Source organism: Meriones unguiculatus, chromosome 1, assembly GCF_030254825.1.
Source record: "Meriones unguiculatus strain TT.TT164.6M chromosome 1, Bangor_MerUng_6.1, whole genome shotgun sequence".
NCBI classification, from domain to species: domain Eukaryota; kingdom Metazoa; phylum Chordata; class Mammalia; order Rodentia; family Muridae; genus Meriones; species Meriones unguiculatus.
In genome coordinates this window covers 23757979-23774217 of record NC_083349.1, presented here as the reverse complement: position 1 = coordinate 23774217, position 16239 = coordinate 23757979, and the positions used below count along the sequence as shown (strand labels likewise).

General features: G+C 49.3%; 3 protein-coding genes across 10 annotated transcripts in view; 2 read left to right on the top strand and 1 right to left on the bottom strand.

Moving 5' to 3' along the window:
- Window positions 1-10074, top strand: part of Top6bl (TOP6B like initiator of meiotic double strand breaks) — a 74464-nt gene extending 64390 nt beyond the window's left edge. The window contains 4 exon segments of the mRNA XM_021650294.2: window positions 8502-8580; window positions 9613-9873; window positions 9876-9908; window positions 9911-10074. Coding sequence (XP_021505969.2) covers window positions 8502-8580; window positions 9613-9873; window positions 9876-9908; window positions 9911-9960 — 423 coding nt within the window. The 3' untranslated portion in view covers window positions 9961-10074.
- Window positions 10075-10163: 89 nt separating this feature from the next.
- Window positions 10164-13237, top strand: Rce1 (Ras converting CAAX endopeptidase 1). 4 transcript variants are annotated; one of them, XM_021650278.2, is made up of 8 exons: window positions 10164-10376; window positions 10514-10616; window positions 10713-10792; window positions 11040-11118; window positions 11619-11786; window positions 11912-11983; window positions 12244-12306; window positions 12580-13237. In XM_021650278.2, exons 3-8 carry the CDS (start codon window positions 10733-10735, stop codon window positions 12813-12815), a joined length of 678 nt encoding a protein of 225 aa, XP_021505953.1. In that variant the 5' UTR covers window positions 10164-10376; window positions 10514-10616; window positions 10713-10732; the 3' UTR covers window positions 12816-13237. The 4 variants fall into 4 exon arrangements, with proteins under 4 accessions (XP_021505953.1, XP_021505951.1, XP_060240031.1 ...); XM_021650276.2 differs by having other exon boundaries at window positions 10709-10792; XM_060384048.1 differs by having other exon boundaries at window positions 10166-10376; window positions 10709-10792; window positions 12231-12306.
- Window positions 13238-14214: 977 nt separating this feature from the next.
- Pc (pyruvate carboxylase) overlaps window positions 14215-16239 on the bottom strand; it is a 99229-nt gene continuing 97204 nt past the window's right edge. For all 5 annotated transcript variants that reach the window (XM_060383940.1, XM_060383944.1, XM_060383956.1 and 2 more), the window contains 5 exons: window positions 15861-16105; window positions 15599-15778; window positions 15275-15523; window positions 14923-15063; window positions 14215-14840 (listed from right to left, as the gene is read on the bottom strand). In XM_060383940.1, the coding sequence (XP_060239923.1) occupies window positions 14592-14840; window positions 14923-15063; window positions 15275-15523; window positions 15599-15778; window positions 15861-16105 (1064 nt within the window). In that variant the 3' untranslated portion in view covers window positions 14215-14591. The remainder of the gene's footprint in view (window positions 14841-14922; window positions 15064-15274; window positions 15524-15598; window positions 15779-15860; window positions 16106-16239) is intronic.

Here is a 16239-nt window from a genome sequence, read left to right as displayed (position 1 = left end):
CGAGATCCTAGATAGAAAATTCTGTGGACCTTCAGATGGAGCTAATAGTTAATTGTTTAACTAACTCCACCTTTCTGGCTCACTCTCTCTCCCTCCATCCCCTTTGGTTTTTCAGAACAGGCTTATTGGTGTAGACATGAGCTCAGAGATCTGCCTGCTTCTGCATACTGAGGGCCTCTATCATGCCTGCCTCTGGTTCTCTCGACTTTTTTTTTTTTTTTTTTAACTAAAGCATGGGTTGAATAAGCAAAAGAGACAAAAGATTAAATCATTACACTATAGCTTCTGGGAGGGAGGGATATCAAGATGTCTACTTAACATCAGGTAATAAATGGAATAGTCATTTCTGAGAAATGGAAAAAAATTTGTTGAGAATAAGGTCTTACTATATATTACCTTGGCTGGCCTGGAACTCTCTAGGTAGACCAGGCTAGTTTTGAATTCATAGAGATCTGTCTGCCTCTGCTTCTTGAGTGGTGGAATTAAAAGTGTGTACCATCATACCCAATTGGGGAAAAAACATTTTTTCATCAAACAAAATTATGATTATCCCAACATATTGTCTAGAGAAAGTATAGAAACCATCAGACAAGGAAAGGGAATCCAGGCAACAGGTAAGCAATGGGGCTGGGACCCAGGGCTGCTACTCAGTCTATTTGACACTGCTGTGGCAAATCTTTGAGAATAGGTCGCTTATTCGACTCAAACCTCTGGTGGTTAGAGAATCCAGACAGCATGGCACTGGCATCTAGCAGGAAGGGAGTGAGAGAGGGGAGAAGACTTATCAGCTCTTGTGAAAGGCAACCATGTCCTACACCAGCAATAATGAAATAGGGTGGCACAAATTATAATGATATATTTACTATTTTAAGATTTCTTTTTATTCCCTGTGTATCACTGTTTAGCCTGCATGTGTATAGGTACACTGTAGACATCAGTGCCAGAGGCTAGAAGACAGCACAGACCCCCTGAAACCAGAGGTACAGATGCTTGTGACCCTCCAAGTTGAATCTTGGGAACCAAATCTGCATCTTCTTCAAGAGCAGCAATAGCTTTTAATACTCTCCAGCTCCCCAGAGGGGATTTATTTAAACTCTGCCATACAAAGTATTCTATTAAATGTATCTGGTTTAAACAACACAATTACCAAAGACAGACAAGCTGGGCAGAGTGGCTGGTGCATACCTACACTCCAAGCCACATGGAAGCTGCACAGAAAACCTTCAGGCCAATGCCTAAGCTACACAGAGATCTCAATTCTGTTTTTTTTTTTTTTTTGTGAGGGGTTTGTTTTCTCTTCTTCTTCTTCTTTTTTTTAAGGTGTATTTTATGTGTATGAGCATTTGGTCCACAGGTACACAAGAGGGCACCAGATCTCACTATAGATGGTTGTGAGCCACCACGTGGGTGCTGAGAATTGAACTCAGGACCTCTAGAAGAGCAGCCGGTGCTCTTAACCACTGACCCATCTCTCCTTTGTTTTTCTCAAGACGGGTTCTCTGTGTAGCTCTGGCTATACTGGAACTTGCTCTGTAGACCAGGCTGGCCTCAAACTCACAGAGATCTGCCTGTCTTTTTAACACAAGTACTGGGATTAAAGGTGTGTGCCACTACCCAGCAGGCTCTGAATTCTGATCCCCAGCACTCACATAAAAATGGTGATGCAGTGGTGTATATCTGTAATCTCACTGCTCTGGTAGAGACAGATCCTCCAGGGACTTGCTGGCCAGGCAGCTACCTTCAGGTTCAGTGAGAGAGGCTGTCTCAAAAACTAAGGCGGGGAGTGACAGAGGAAGAGACTCGTCGCTCTACACACATGCATCAACAGACACATGTGCAGGAAAATACACACCGTATTAGCACAAAATAGAGCCAGACTGGCTATATCAGCATCACAGGAGATTTTACAGTAGAAAATACTGTGTGGGTTAAATAGGGTCATTTCAGGGCCAGCGAGAGGGCTCGGGTGTAGAGGTTTTTGCTGAGAAAAATCTGGAGACCAGAGTTTGATTCCCATGTGAACTGTGGTAGTGTGTATCTTTATAATCTTAGCACTCTACGGCAAGATGGGAGGTAAAGGCAGGAGAATCAGCTGGAAGCTTGTGGATCAGCTACAGCAGTACACAGCACAGCAGAGACAGCAAGAGAGACCCTGCATCAAAAACAAGGTGGAAGGAGAGAACTGACTCCACAGCCCACAATGTAGTCATCGAGCCCACATCAGCTATATCACTCACACATATACAATCATACACACAATAAAAAATAAGGAACAGAGAGAGGGTCATTTCATACAAATGAAGTCAGTCAGTCATCAAGACACAGTAGATGCTCAACTTACAACTGGATTACCTTATAGTGACCTGTCATAAGTTAGAATCATAACTAAAATTTCACTTCATACATCTAACTTGCATGTGTTCAGACACAACAGCTTCCATCTGGGGAAAAAAAACATCTAAACACAAACATCTAAACAAAGCCAATTTTACACAATAGCTCATGGGAGATATTAAATTGCTAATCTGAAAGTTGGGGGTGGAGGGAGCCAGGTAGGTGCATGCTTTTAATCCCAGTGGAGGCATGCAGATCTCTGAGTTCCAAGACAGCCTGGTCTACAGAGTGAGTTCAGGATAGCCAGAACTACACAGAGAAATCTGTCTCAAAAGGGGGCGTGGGGAGAAGAAGGAAGAGGAAGAGAGTCGAAGGGAAATCCACAAAGATCATATAAAGCCAAGAATCCATGCCAAACCAGCATAATGCAGGGACAGTGTAGGCCTGAACACGCACAGACCTTTTAAGAAGGCTTTAAAATACAGGAAGCAAGATGGAGAAACTCTTAAGTACAAGGAGCTAAATCCAAGATATGCCTGGAAATTTCAACATACTTCTCTCCATAATTGATAGGACAGCCAGACAGAAAATCAGTAAGTCTGTATAAGTTTTTAACAGTGCTGTCAATCAATGTGACCTGATGTTCATAAAAACACTTTGTCCAACCATGGAAGAATAGAGTACCTTTCATGCACACAGGATAAAGTATATTCCAGCCATTGGATATCACTATGTCTGAGAAGATTATATTCTTGGCAGTATCAGAATAGACCATGTTCCCAGACATTAGCTATCTCTCAATATATTTAAACTTATTTAAAGTCATACAAATGTAAACATTTACTTGTGTGGCGGTCAGGGGACAACATGCAGAAGCTGTTCCTCTTTCCCCCATGTGTGTTCCAGGGATTGAACTTGACTCAGGACTGGCGAGTGCCTTCACCCAGTGACTCATTTGTTCTGAAGTACTTGGTGTGTGTTTGTTGACATTTATTTGTCACACTTGCCACACTTCTACATATGTAGAAATCAGAGAGATAACTGGCAGGGATCTGTCCTCTCCTATCATGTGGGCTCAAAATATAGCACTCAGGTTATCAGGCCCGGTGGCAAACTCTTTACCCACTGAGCCGAGCCATATCACCAGCCTCTGGAGTATGCTTTAACCACATTAGAATTACTAAAATAAACCAGGCATGGTAGTGCATGCCTTTAATCCCAGAAGTAGAAGCAGTCGGATCTCTGTGAGTTCAAGGCCAGCCTGATCTACAGAGTGAGTTCCAGGATAGTCAAGGCTACACAGAGAAACCCTGTCTCCAAAAACAAAAATAAAGAATTACTGAAATATAACAGAAAAATATCTAAAAGAGTCCAAAGTAGTTAGAAAATAAATGATAAATGAGGTTAAACATGAAGTGAAAAAGAAAATTTGAAGTATTTTAATTAAATGAAAATGCAAATGGAATTTATGGACTATATCTAATGTTTTATTGCCTGGAGGGAAGGGACAGTTTCAACACAGCAGCCTTGCCTTCCAATGGTCCTACAAAATGAGAAGAACAAGCTGCACAAATGGAGAGAATGAGATGATAAAAAGCCAAGTGGAGGGCCTGGAGAGATGGCTCAGAGGTTAGGAACACTGGCTGCTCTTCCAGAGGTTCTGAGTTCAATTCCCAATACCACATGGTGGCTCACAACCATCTATAATGAGATCTGGTGCCCTCTTCTGGCCTGTAAGTATACGTGCAGATAGAACACTGTATACATAATCAAATCTAAAAAAAAAAGCCAAGTGGAGATTAATAGAAAATAAAGAAAACCACTGAAACTAAAAGGTATAATGTATTGAGAATATCAATAAAAGTGTAACCAGAATAAAAAGAGAAGGGTTCCTGTGTGGTACACACCTGTAATTCTAGTATTCAGGAGGGTGGGGCAGGGACATGAGAGTCTAAGGCAGGCCTGGGCTACATAGTGAGTTCAAGACCAGACTGAGTTGCCTTTTCTCAGATTTTTTTTCTTTTAAACAATAAGCTGCCAGGCAGTGGTGGTACACATCCTTGATCCCAGGCAGAAGCAGGTGGATGTCTGTGAGTTTCAGGCCAGCCTGGTCTATAGATTGAGTCCAGGATAGACAGGGCTACACAAAACAAAACAAAGCTACTATCAGAAATTAGAAATGTGGCATCTGATTTTTGTTTGTTTGTTTTCTCTGTGTAGTCCTGTCTGTCCTGGACTTGATCTTTGGACCAGGCTGGCCTCATATTCACAGAGATCCACCTGCCTCTGCCTCCCGAGTGCTGGACTTAAAGGCATGAGCCACCACTGCCTGACATGGTATCTGATATTTTTAAAGTTACTTACCAGGAGGGCATTTTTGGCAGTACATTTGACAAATGATGAGAAAGGCAATTTACTAAAAGTAAATACCCTTGTGGCACAGGATAGCCCTGTATCTATGGAAGAAACTGGATTTCTGGTTTGAAAATAAATACAGGCTTTAGTATATATTTAAAATTTTCTTTATAGAAACTCTTAAAATTCAGTAAGTGAACACAAGCTTAAGAAAAGTGCTCATACAAAACATATGAACAGCGAATAAATTCATGCACTCATCAAACAAACCCCACAGATTTGGGGAATAAAAAGACCAATGTGCCCGTAGTCCTTGCTCTGGCAGCTGAGGTAGCCCAGGCCCAACCTGGGCAATCTGATGAACCCTGCCTTTAAAGGGGGTAGGGTGGGTAAGAAGTCCTTTGGAAGCCACCTGGCAGGGTTTTGTTTGTTTGAAGTTACAGATGTACCCTCCTGACGTAGCCACCCACTATGTCACACAGAAACTATTTCCTCCATGCTCATAGTTCCTTTGTCAGAGCCTCGGGTCGGGAACAACCGTGTGTCGAGGTTTTTGGATAGGCAGTTTGATGATATATACGGTGGGATACCGTTCAGCCATAAAGGCAATCAGCTGATTCACACATGATCCCCTGGTGCTAGAGTTACAGGTGGATATGAGATGCCAGAAGCCAAATTCCTGCCCTCTCCGAGTAGCGAGTGCCCTTAAATACTGTGCCATCTCCAGCCCGTCAAACTGCATTTCATCATTCACTTCCTAAAATAATCTGAATAGACCTTCCGCATGCCCTCTGCATTTGCTCTCCCCTTTGTACCTCTTTTTACCTAATTGGATGGGGAATGTTGGTGCTTGGGCATGGAAGGATCTTGGGATTTCTTGGATTTGCTTCCTTCTCTTCATCAGGGTGGGGCAGCCCACAAAATGCTGAGCCTTGTAAATGCTTTCTTCACAACTTCCGTCCTACCTGTCTGCAGCCCTCAGCTGGCTCACTGGTTCTTGCCAAGTTGGAGAGCCAATGGCCACACCTCAAGCATGTAAGGCTCCTAACTACTACTTAGTTTCCTAGAGATGCCGTAAGACAGTGCCAAAAACCTAGTAACTTTAAAACACCATTCTGTCATAGTTCCGGAGGCCAGAATCCAAAATCAAGGTGTGAGCAGCGCTGCATTTCCTTCAGGCCCTGCGAGAGAATCCATCCTGTCTCTCTGGTTGCCTGGCTTGTGGCTTCCATAACTCATTTCTATCTTCATCGTCAACTAGCCTTTCTCTACCCAACTGTTTCTCAGATTTATGAGGGCCTGACATGAATCCAGCATGCAGTATGGTCCTATCTCTGCATCCTTAATTATATCTGCAAAGACCCTTTTTCCAAATAACCTCACATTCACAAGCTCTTGGTGTTAGGATGGACAACCTGGAGCACAATCCAGTTCACTACAACCAGGCGCATCTTGAGGATGCAGCAAAAGCCATCATTAGAACCCGGGGAGTCCCCTCAGCATCTAGGGTATTTCTGTTTCTGAAGTTCTTTTGCTCAGACCTCTCTGACATCCCAGTGAGATCTGAAAAGACTCGATCTGACCTCTTTACCCCTTTTTGCTCCAGTGGTGGCTCATAGTCTCAGGGCCACCTATAGCCCATTTAACTTGGCTAGTGAACTCAAGATCTTGGAAGAAAGGAGCATTTATAGATCACCTAATTTGTATTTCCACTTCAGTATCAAAAAAAAAAATGTTCTGAGTTAGGTCATTATTTTCCATGTTATAGATAAGTAACTAAAACTTAACACTTGCTGGTCACACAGCTGGTAACTGGCAGGGCTTCAAAGCCTGATTGATCTCGTGTCTTTGTAGGCTGAGTGACCAGCAAGAGTGCACAGATCATTGTCATCACTCCTTCCCTCTAGACCAACTCATTGGTGGCATAATAGTGGCACCTAGTGGCTTCAGCTACAAACTACATGATGGAGGCAATAGGACAAATTCCTTTGCTTTGTTTTTTTTCTGTTGTTTGGTTGGGGTTTTTTGTTTGTTTTTGTTTCTATTTTAACTACCAAATCACCGGATATAGAATTAGCCCATCTGTAGTTTAAGGGGACATAAGCAGTTCTGTAAGGAAAGGTTTGGTTTCCTAGGGTGCAGACAAGAATTGAATGCTCCACAATGTTAATCCAGTGAGCTGTATCTGGAAGATGAGGCTGCCTCTCTCTGGGGGCCTAGATACTGCAGAGCGGAGCTGCCCATCTTGGGTGGGTCATCCTCCTGTAAAGACCAGTTTCTAGAAGGAAACACAAGACTAGAATGCAACAGCACTGTTTCTCGAGTTGGAACTTGTATTAGCAGGCAGTGTAGGCCAGGTATGGTGCTGCACATAAGGATGTGTGCATCTGCAGATTTGGGTATCCTGGGAGATACTGTGGAACCCATCTCCCGGAAATGAGGAATGGCTGACTGCAGCGCTACCATAACATAAAAAAATTTAGTGAGCAGGCCAGGTGTGGCAGCTCACACCTTTAATCCCAGCGTTTGGAAGGCAGAGGCCAGCCTGGACTATATAGGGAGTTCTAAGACAGCCAAAGATATATAGTGAAACTCTCTTAAAGGAAAAAGAAAGAAAAGCAGTGTATTACAGAATGCATTGTGCTGTGGGGTAATTCTTACCTATGTTTTACTGTTCTTAAGTGTCAACTCGATGCTTTTAAGGATACTCACTGTGCTGTTCCTCCCACCAAACTCCAGAGTCTCCATCATATGGAACAAGCACTGTGCCTGCAGATAACCCAGCTTCCCTCTCCCACAAACCCCAGCCCATCTTCTATCCTTTTTTATTTTTCACTTTTCCCTTGGTGTTCTTTGAAGTAGACATTACAGGTGGGGGATCTGTTGCTTGAGACAGGGTCTCACTGTGTATCTGAGGATGGCCCTTATCCTCCTATGTAGCTGGAAATGATCTTGAACCCCTGATCATTCTGCCTCCCTCTCTGAGTGCTAGGATCACATGTGTGCTGCTATGTCATTTTATATAGCGCTAGGGGTTGCACCCGGAGCTTTCATGCACTTTTTGAGCTATGAAAGTACTCATTTTCATCTTTCTTAAAGATTTATTTTTAATTATGTGTATATGTATATAGAGACAGATGATCAGACATTCAAGGTCAGCCCTGGGATATATGGGACCCATTCTCAAAACATTTTTGTTTATCTTAAAATAAGACTTGGCCAGGCATTGTGGTGTATGCCTTTAATCCTAGCACATGGGAAGCAAAGGCAGGAAGAGCTCTGCAAGTTCAAGTGCAGCCTGGTCTACATATTGCGTTCCAGCCAGGACTAAATAAACAGGGCCTGGAGAAAGGGCTATGTTTAAGAGGGATCATGCTGCTACTGCAGCAGACCCAGCACTGATACAGGCAGCTCATAAAAGTGTAACCCCAAATCCAGAGGATCTGACTCCCTCTCCTGGCCTCCTACACGTACGTATATAGACATGTAATTCATACAGATATACGTAATAAATCTTGAGTAGAAAGATGGACACATACACATAAAAATTGTTAATAGTGCCAACTTCAGAGCCTGAGGGGAGGCAGCCCACAGGCAAGGATCTGAAGTTCAGGACAGAACAGATATGCTGGGAAACGGCTAGAGTGTGAGGGGCACAAGGTCCACAGGAGGATGCTTTGAAGCTTGGAGACCAAGTAGAAACTGATGAGGAAGGAGGAAGAGGGAGTTCAAAGTGAAGCTCATCCCTGTAAACCAAGCTTCATTAGGCTCAGACTTGTGCAAAACTCACTTAGAATTTCTAATTGTTAAAGCGCCTGGCCCCAGAGAAAAAGAATTCAGCCCAGAGCGCCGAAGACTGGCACAAGAGTCTTGGTCTGGAGTGCCTTGCAGGTAAGGCTTAGCTCTTTGGGTAAACCCTGGACTGATACAGAGGAGTAAAAATCATGGCGTGGAAGGGTCCTACTATTCCACTGCACTTTAGCCGTGCTGCCACCTGCTGGGATGCCGTTGCTTTCACAGCGACTGTGCGTCTTGAGCAGCATCAGCATGTATTCCTAGGAATACATTCTTGATAGGAATATGTGCCTTGGACTTATTAGCATGTGCACGTTGGCTTTTCCAGAGAAAAGCACATTTGTTGACCAACCTCCCCAGGAACCTGCTCAGGAGGAACTTGCCAAGGCCAAGATTCTGTAAATTCGCACCTCAAGGGCTCGAGACATAACTCAGTGACAAGAGTGCTTGCCTCCTTGCCAACACCCAGTTGATCCCCCTCCCTTTTTGTTCTTCCATAAGCGAATCTGTTATCATAAGCTAACAGTGGCTTTCAACCTTCCTTAAAGCTGCCACCCTTTAATACAGTTCCTCATGTTGGGGTAACTCTCAGCCATAAAATTTTTTGTTGCTACTTCATAACTGATTTTGCCATTGTTATGAATAACTCATAAATCATAAATATCTGGCATGCGGCCCACAGGTTGAGAACCGCTGAGCTAAAGCACGTTGACGCATGTTTAGAATCCCAGCATTTGGATGGTAGAGGCAGGATGATCAGTTTAAGGCCAACCTGGGTTACATGCGTCTGTCTAAACATCAGCAACTAAAGGCTGCCTTTGTAGCAACTGCTAGTACAACCTCAGGCAGAGACTGAGTTGTTTTTTGCCCTAAGCAATAAAAGCTCGGTTTCAAACAGGACCACCCTGGAATGCATGTCACCCGGACAATCTGTGCGGAAAGTTACAGGTGCCCCCTGTCAAGGTCCAGCTAAAGAGGGGAGGGAGGAAACACTTCGGAAGGTCAAGCGCTGAGAGGTTGTCATCTGGAAGTTAAGTTAGAACTATGCCCATGCCCAGCGTCCCAGCCCCAAGAATCTCTGGGCACAAAGTTTCGGAAGCAAGACGAAACGGGCTTCTTTTCTCCTAGAAACCAGCGGGCAAGCAGAAAACAAGAGGCTCAAGAGGAGCAACCCCAACCAGGGCAGGGAAGAATCGCGAGCTCTGCACCCCGCCAGAGCTCTGAGCCCGCAAGAGTCTGCCGCGCGCCGCCGCGAGCCCACCGAGGCCTCCCTCCCTGACGGAGGCTCGCAGAGCCGGGCGGCCCACGGCAGGGCCCAGGCGCCACACGCAGCGAGCCCCGCGGGCGGCCTGGAGGTACCGCGGCGAGCCCGGGGCGGGTGCGGGCCTGAGGGCGGCCGTCGGGTCCTCACCACGGCCTCCTCTGCTCCGCAGGACTTGTGGCTGCGGGAGGTCTCCAATCTGTCCGAGTGGCTAAGTCCGGGATACTGGGCCTAAGCGTCCGCTGCTGAGGGTCCCAGCGAGGCACGGACGCCCGGGACTCTCGTGTCGCGTCTCCCATGGTTCAATAAAGCTGCTCCAAGCACAGCGTGTCGACTACAGTACGAGGGGAGGGGCGCCGGGGGTGGGGGGAAGACGGCTGCTCGCGCCGCCGCCTGACGTCATCCGCGCAGTCGCGTCACTGCTGCGCGCCACGGGTCCGGGCGTGATGGCGGCGCTGGGCGGGGACGGGCTGCGTCTACTGTCGGTGTCGCGGCCGGAGCGGCAGCCCGAGTCAGCCGCGCTGAGCGGCCCGGGCCCGGGGCTGTGCTGCTGGGTGTCCGTGTTCTCCTGCTTCAGCCTCGCCTGCTCCTACGTGGGCAGCCTCTACGTGTGGAAGAGCGAGCTGCCCAGGTGCGGGGGCTGCGCGCGGCCGGAGTCCGCGCCCTCGTGAGGCGGGGCTGCGGGCGGAGCTTGGGCCGGACCGGGGAGGGGCCGCGTTGGCAGGTGGTTGCTACAGACCCCCGGAGCTTACTGTCCGCCCTTCCTAGGGACCACCCTGCCGTCATCAAGCGGCGTTTCACCAGTGTCCTGGTGGTCTCCAGCCTCTCCCCTCTTTGCGTGCTACTCTGGAGGGAACTCACGGGCATCCAGGTGCGAAGGAGGCGGGGCACAGGGCAACCCGGGAAAGAATGCAGATTCTTGTGGGAGGGAACATCACTGATGCCCCCTTTCCTCTGGCTCAGCCAGGCACATCACTGCTCACCTTGATGGGCTTCAGGCTGGAGGGCATTTTCCCAGCAGCTCTGCTGCCCCTGCTGCTAACTATGGTGAGTCCTGCTTTATTTTCCCTACTCTGTTGTCATTAGTGTAATGACCTGCCCTTCTTGTGTCCAGCTTTTGGCAGATGGCAGACAGGAATTATGATGTGGCCCTCAAGCCCCTGGTGTGTATAGCTGGGAAATCCTAGAACTCAGGAAACCTGAGGTTTCGTGAGGCTGAGCAAGGGCACAGGTGTGAGCAAGGTCATTGGATTGTGGTGAAAATCTTTCATTGGATCTGTTTTTCTACCCGCAGATCCTTTTCCTGGGTCCACTGATGCAGCTCTCTATGGATTGCCCGTGTGACCTGACAGATGGGCTGAAGGTTGTCCTGGGTGAGTCTTCAAGACTGAGGAAAAGGTAGGCACAGGCAGTCCAGGACGCTGGGGAAAGGAGTCAGTGAGATGGTGTGATCTGGACTGAAGAGGTGAGATGTTACCTCCTCAATAAAATGGGAATTTAGTGCTGGCTATCTTGTCAGTTTATGATACTGGAGCAGGTTTTTTTTTTCAGGACCCAACACAGTACCTGATACGGGGCCACACAGCACCTTCCCCTGCTTTTCCATCCTTTGGCTTCCCCAAAGATTGGTCTTGGTTTTTTTGGTGCCTCCAGAATTTGCTATGGCTCCCTCATCTACTCTTGCCTTTCCTTACTGTTGTCAGTTATCTCAAGACAGTGTCATTTGGAGTAATAAGGTTTATTCCCTGCCCCATTCCGAGTCTCAGGATTTCCTGACCCGAGTTCGGCCAGAGTAAATCTGTGGCAGAGGGCCCCAGGGGTGTCAGTTTTTAGCAACTAGACACTCATTGCTTATCCTGAATATTCACCCTAGCCCCCCGTTCTTGGGCCCGCTGCCTCACAGACATGCGCTGGCTACGAAACCAAGTCATCGCACCCTTGACAGAGGAGCTGGTGTTCCGGGCTTGTATGCTGCCCATGCTAGCACCATGCACAGGTCTGGGCCCTGCTGTGCTCACCTGCCCACTCTTTTTTGGAGTTGGTGAGTCTGTCTAACCGCCCCAGCGAAGATGTTCCCAGCATGAGGGCTAAAAATGGGATATAGGAGGAGGAGGGAGGCTAGATAGAAAGCTGGGAGATATGATGTGGTTTTCACCTTCCTTCCAGCCCATTTTCACCACATTATTGAGCAGCTGCGCTTCCGCCAAAGCAGTGTGGGGAGTATCTTCTTGTCTGCAGGTGAGGCCTGGAGAGATGCCCAGGAACAGTCACGGGTTGGGATGTTCTGATAGCCCTGATGACACTCTACAGAAAGGGCTGGAGACAGACGCCTACAAGTATTGGGTGGGGACCACTGACTCTAGGAGGTGGAGTACAGAGAACAGCCATAGGTCATGGCAGCCACTGCCAAGGGGAGAGGGGGGTCCCTGGCTGCGGGATGTGCAGTTCTGGGGCAGGGTGGGCATGCAGGTGTGGTCACTCGAAGCCTCCATCTCCAGCGTTCCAGTTCTCCTACACAGCTGTCTTCGGTGCTTACACGGCTTTCCTCTTCATCCGCACAGGTTGGTCCTCAGCCTATCATGGGTCTCCAGGGGCCCCCAGATGTGGGTGGGGGAAGGGTGATACTGTAGATATAGCAGAGTTTCTTCTGCCACAGTCCTGGAGACAGGCTAAGCTGTGGGCCCTCAGCTTTTTAAGGACTGAGAGGTTAGGACATGAGGCAGGTGACAGTGCGGGGTAGGGGGTCATTGAGTTCCTGTTCAGGGGACAAGGGTAGCTCTAGAAGGGCCAGCGGTGGTGGGGCTGCTTCATATATTGTACCATCTCCCCTCCAGGACACCTGATAGGCCCGGTTCTCTGCCATTCCTTCTGCAACTACATGGGCTTCCCTGCTGTGTGCGCAGCCCTGGAGCATCCACAGAAGTGGCCACTGCTGGCAGGCTATGCCCTTGGCGTGGGACTCTTCCTGCTTTTGCTTCAGCCCCTGACAGACCCCAAGCTCTATGGCAGCCTTCCCCTCTGCGTGCTTTTGGAACGGACGGGGGCCTCAGAGACCTTACTGTGCTCCTGACCATCACTCTTGTGTGCACTCATGTGAACTCTGACGGGCTCTCCAGCTCCTCCTTATCAAGGAATACTGCAAGGGAGGGGCTGGCTGGGGTCCCCGAGATCTCAGGAATTTTTGTAGGGGATTGAAGCCAGAGCTAGTTGAATCCCAGGGACCAAGAGAAAGTTGCAGATATCCAAAGGGTGCAGCCCCTCTCAAAGGGGGATTGAGCAGCAGGAAGTGGGGGGACAAGGGCAGATCCTAGGAGCTGTGCACTCCCTTTCTGGACTGCTGCTTCTCCAGCTCCTTTGCTGCCCACCCTCTTCTGAAAAGCTGCTCCGGTGGGTTTATTTATAAAACCCCTTCTCCCAACTTCCAGGGTTTTCTCATTGTCTTTTTGCATCAAGACTTTGTATTGGGATATTAAAGAGATTTAACTTGGGTAACATGGTGTTGGACCTTTGGGAATCCACGTACTTGGGTCTTGGTAAGGGCCGGAGGCAGCACTTGAGAGTATGTGCACTGTCCTGGCTACCCTGAGCAATGCAGACCTGGGCAGCCGAGCCTGGCAAGCAGATCCCAACAGTGGAGGATGGGGTGGTGCCTTCAGCTGCCCAGACTGCAGCTTACTCTTTCTGAGTAGCAGGTACCAGGTAGAAACCCATCATCTCATCCAAGGTGGGGCCACAACTTGGCTACAAGATCAAGGAGTTCCCACTGCTCTACCCGCAACAGTGGAGCTTCCTGCCCAGTCGGGTGAGGGTGGAGGGTGGTGCCAGAGCCTGGCTCCACATGGACTGCTCTCCGTCTCAGTCTCTGGAGGAACCCAGGACAAAGGTCACAGCCCCGAGAGTGGCAAGGGCTCTATGCAGCAACTCCAGGCTGCTCAGGCCTCCAGTCTACCCGCTCACTGCGCTTCTAGATGGTTTTTGTTTTCCTTTGCTCTTTAAACAATTTGCAAATATCCCTTTAGGTCCCCTACATTCAAGGTTGTTCTGAAGCTGGTGACTGGGGAGAGACATGGACCGGTGATCATTCCCCATTGACACTCTGCCCCCAAGGCTGGCTGTGACATAGCCACACTCACGCAGCTGTAAAGGGGAGTATCCAAGTCATACACCTGCCTCCTGGGGAGCTCTTGCCTCCCCAGCCTGTGTGGAAGCTGGTGGCTGGGAGGTGAGGCGTTAGGTAGGAAGTGGCCTGTAAAAACTTTTAGGTCGTAGGGTGCCAGTACCCTGAGAACATCAGGCAGACAGGCTGCAGGGTCTAATTTGCTGACGTCCAGGAAGGTTGAAAAAAAAAAAAAAAGTAAAAAGCAGATCTGACCTAGATCCCATGGGTGTTTGAGAGAAGCTCCACCCACCCACGCAGCCTCAAGGCTGGGGGCAGCATTAGGGGTGGGGTATTTGTACACAACCTAGTGTGGAGGGCAAGGGAAGGCCACTTTTATTGAGCAAATTTCCCAGGACCTGCAAATTAGGTCTTCCTCCTACCCCCAGAGGTAGAACCCCTAAACCACCTCCCCGGGTACAAGGCCACCTTACACGTGTACTCTCCTACAAGGAGCAGACCCTTATTTGGCAAGAGATGAATATGTGAGCAACTGCCTGCCGGTAAGGAGAGGACAGACGGCTGAAGGGAATGGGCCATTGCAAGTAGTGTGTGCTGTTCCATGGGACAGGACCCCAAGGGCCTGGCCTTCCTGCTCTCAGGCCCTGGCTGGCTGGGCCTGCCCTGGCTGCACAGCTTCTGTGGGGAGGCTTGGGGTAGGGTTGGCTGGGCTTCCAGTCTGGAGCAAGATCACTCGATCTCTAAGATGAGGTCATCGCCTTCCAGCGTCATGTCCTTGGTCACATGAACTTTGCGGATAGTGCCCTCGATGGGCGAAGTCACCACAGTCTCCATCTTCATGGCGCTGAGCACACAGAGGGGCTGGCCCTTAACCACCTTGGTTCCTGCTTCCACCTTGATGTCTATGACCTTCCCGGGCATAGGGGCCCCAATTTGTCCCTTCACATCCTTCAGAGCCTTAGGGTGGAAGTGCATCTCCTACAGAGAGGACAGATGACATGAGATAGCAGGTCAGGCCCATCCCTACCACCTGGCTGGCCCTGACCTGACGGCACTGTACCTTCATGGCCTGGGTGTCCTTAACCAAAATGGACCGAAGCTGCCCATTGAGTTCAAAGAAAACCTGCCTCTGGCCAGCCCGGTTCAGGTCACTCACAGCCAGGGCTTTGATGTGCAGCGTCTTGCCCCGTTCCAGTTCCACCTGCAGAAGAGGTTCGAGACCAGAGCTGGGGAGAATGTCTGGGAAAACAGGCCCTGGATCCCAGTTCTCCTGTGTAAAGTCGTAGCCGCTGGCCACACAGGACCACTTGTGCTCTACGGCTCACAGGGCTGTGAGGACCAAGTTTGGAGGCTGTTTGCCGGGGTGATGTAGTCTTTGGGGCTGAGTGAAGACAAGGGTTAGAACCACTGACCTCAAACTCCTCTGCAAGTTTGGGTCCTTGAAGAAAGAGGCGGGTGTTGAGGCTATCCAGGGGGCCAAAGGTGGCCGTGAAGTCTTTGAATTGGGCAAAGACATCAGGGTACATGGCTGCAGAGAGGACGTCCTCTGGGGTCACTTCCTCCCCATGCCTCTCAATCAGGTGCTTCTCCAGCTCCTGCAGGTTCAGAGGAGGGAAGGAGGCTCCAGGCCGGCCCTCTATTCTTGGAAGGTCCTTTAGCACCTGAGGAGCAAAGCAGAGGGTCAGGCCATGTTCTGGAAGTCAGTCCCCACTGCGTCCAGGAGGCACCTTCCCTACCTTGGAGCGAAAGGGCTCGGGGAAACCCCCGTGAGGAATGCCGATGTAGCCCTGCAGGAACTCCACCACAGACCGGGGGAAGGACAGCTCTTCTGCCTGAGCTTCAACCTCTGCCCGGCTCAGCCCGTTCTGCACCATGAACTGGGCCAGGTCCCCCACAATCTTGGAGGATGGCGTAACCTGGAAAGATCTCTGGTAAGGAGCAGGCTGGGCCCAGAACAGAAGTGCAGTGTGCAGGCCGTTACGTGAGGGCCTTGCTCACCTTGATGAGGTCCCCCAGCATCTGGTTAGCCTCCACGTAGGCTTTCTTGACCTCCTTGAACTTGGAGCCCAGCCCCATGCTGTAGGCCTGGAAGTGTAGGTTGGTGTACTGGCCCCCTGGGATCTCATTCTCATACACGTCTGAGTTGCCAGACTTCATGGTTGCCGTGCAATCGAAAGCTGCGTACAGTCCCCGCGCTCCTTCCCAGTACTCACTGTAGTCAAACACACGCTCCATGGGCACCTCTGTGGGGAAGCTGGAGTCAGGAGAGCTTGGCAATGTGCCATTGCTCCCAGGGGTAGCTTCCAGGATGGGAGGCCAGGCCAGAAGGAGACATCTGGATTCTGTGTCCCAGACTCTGCTGGGATTATTCACAACT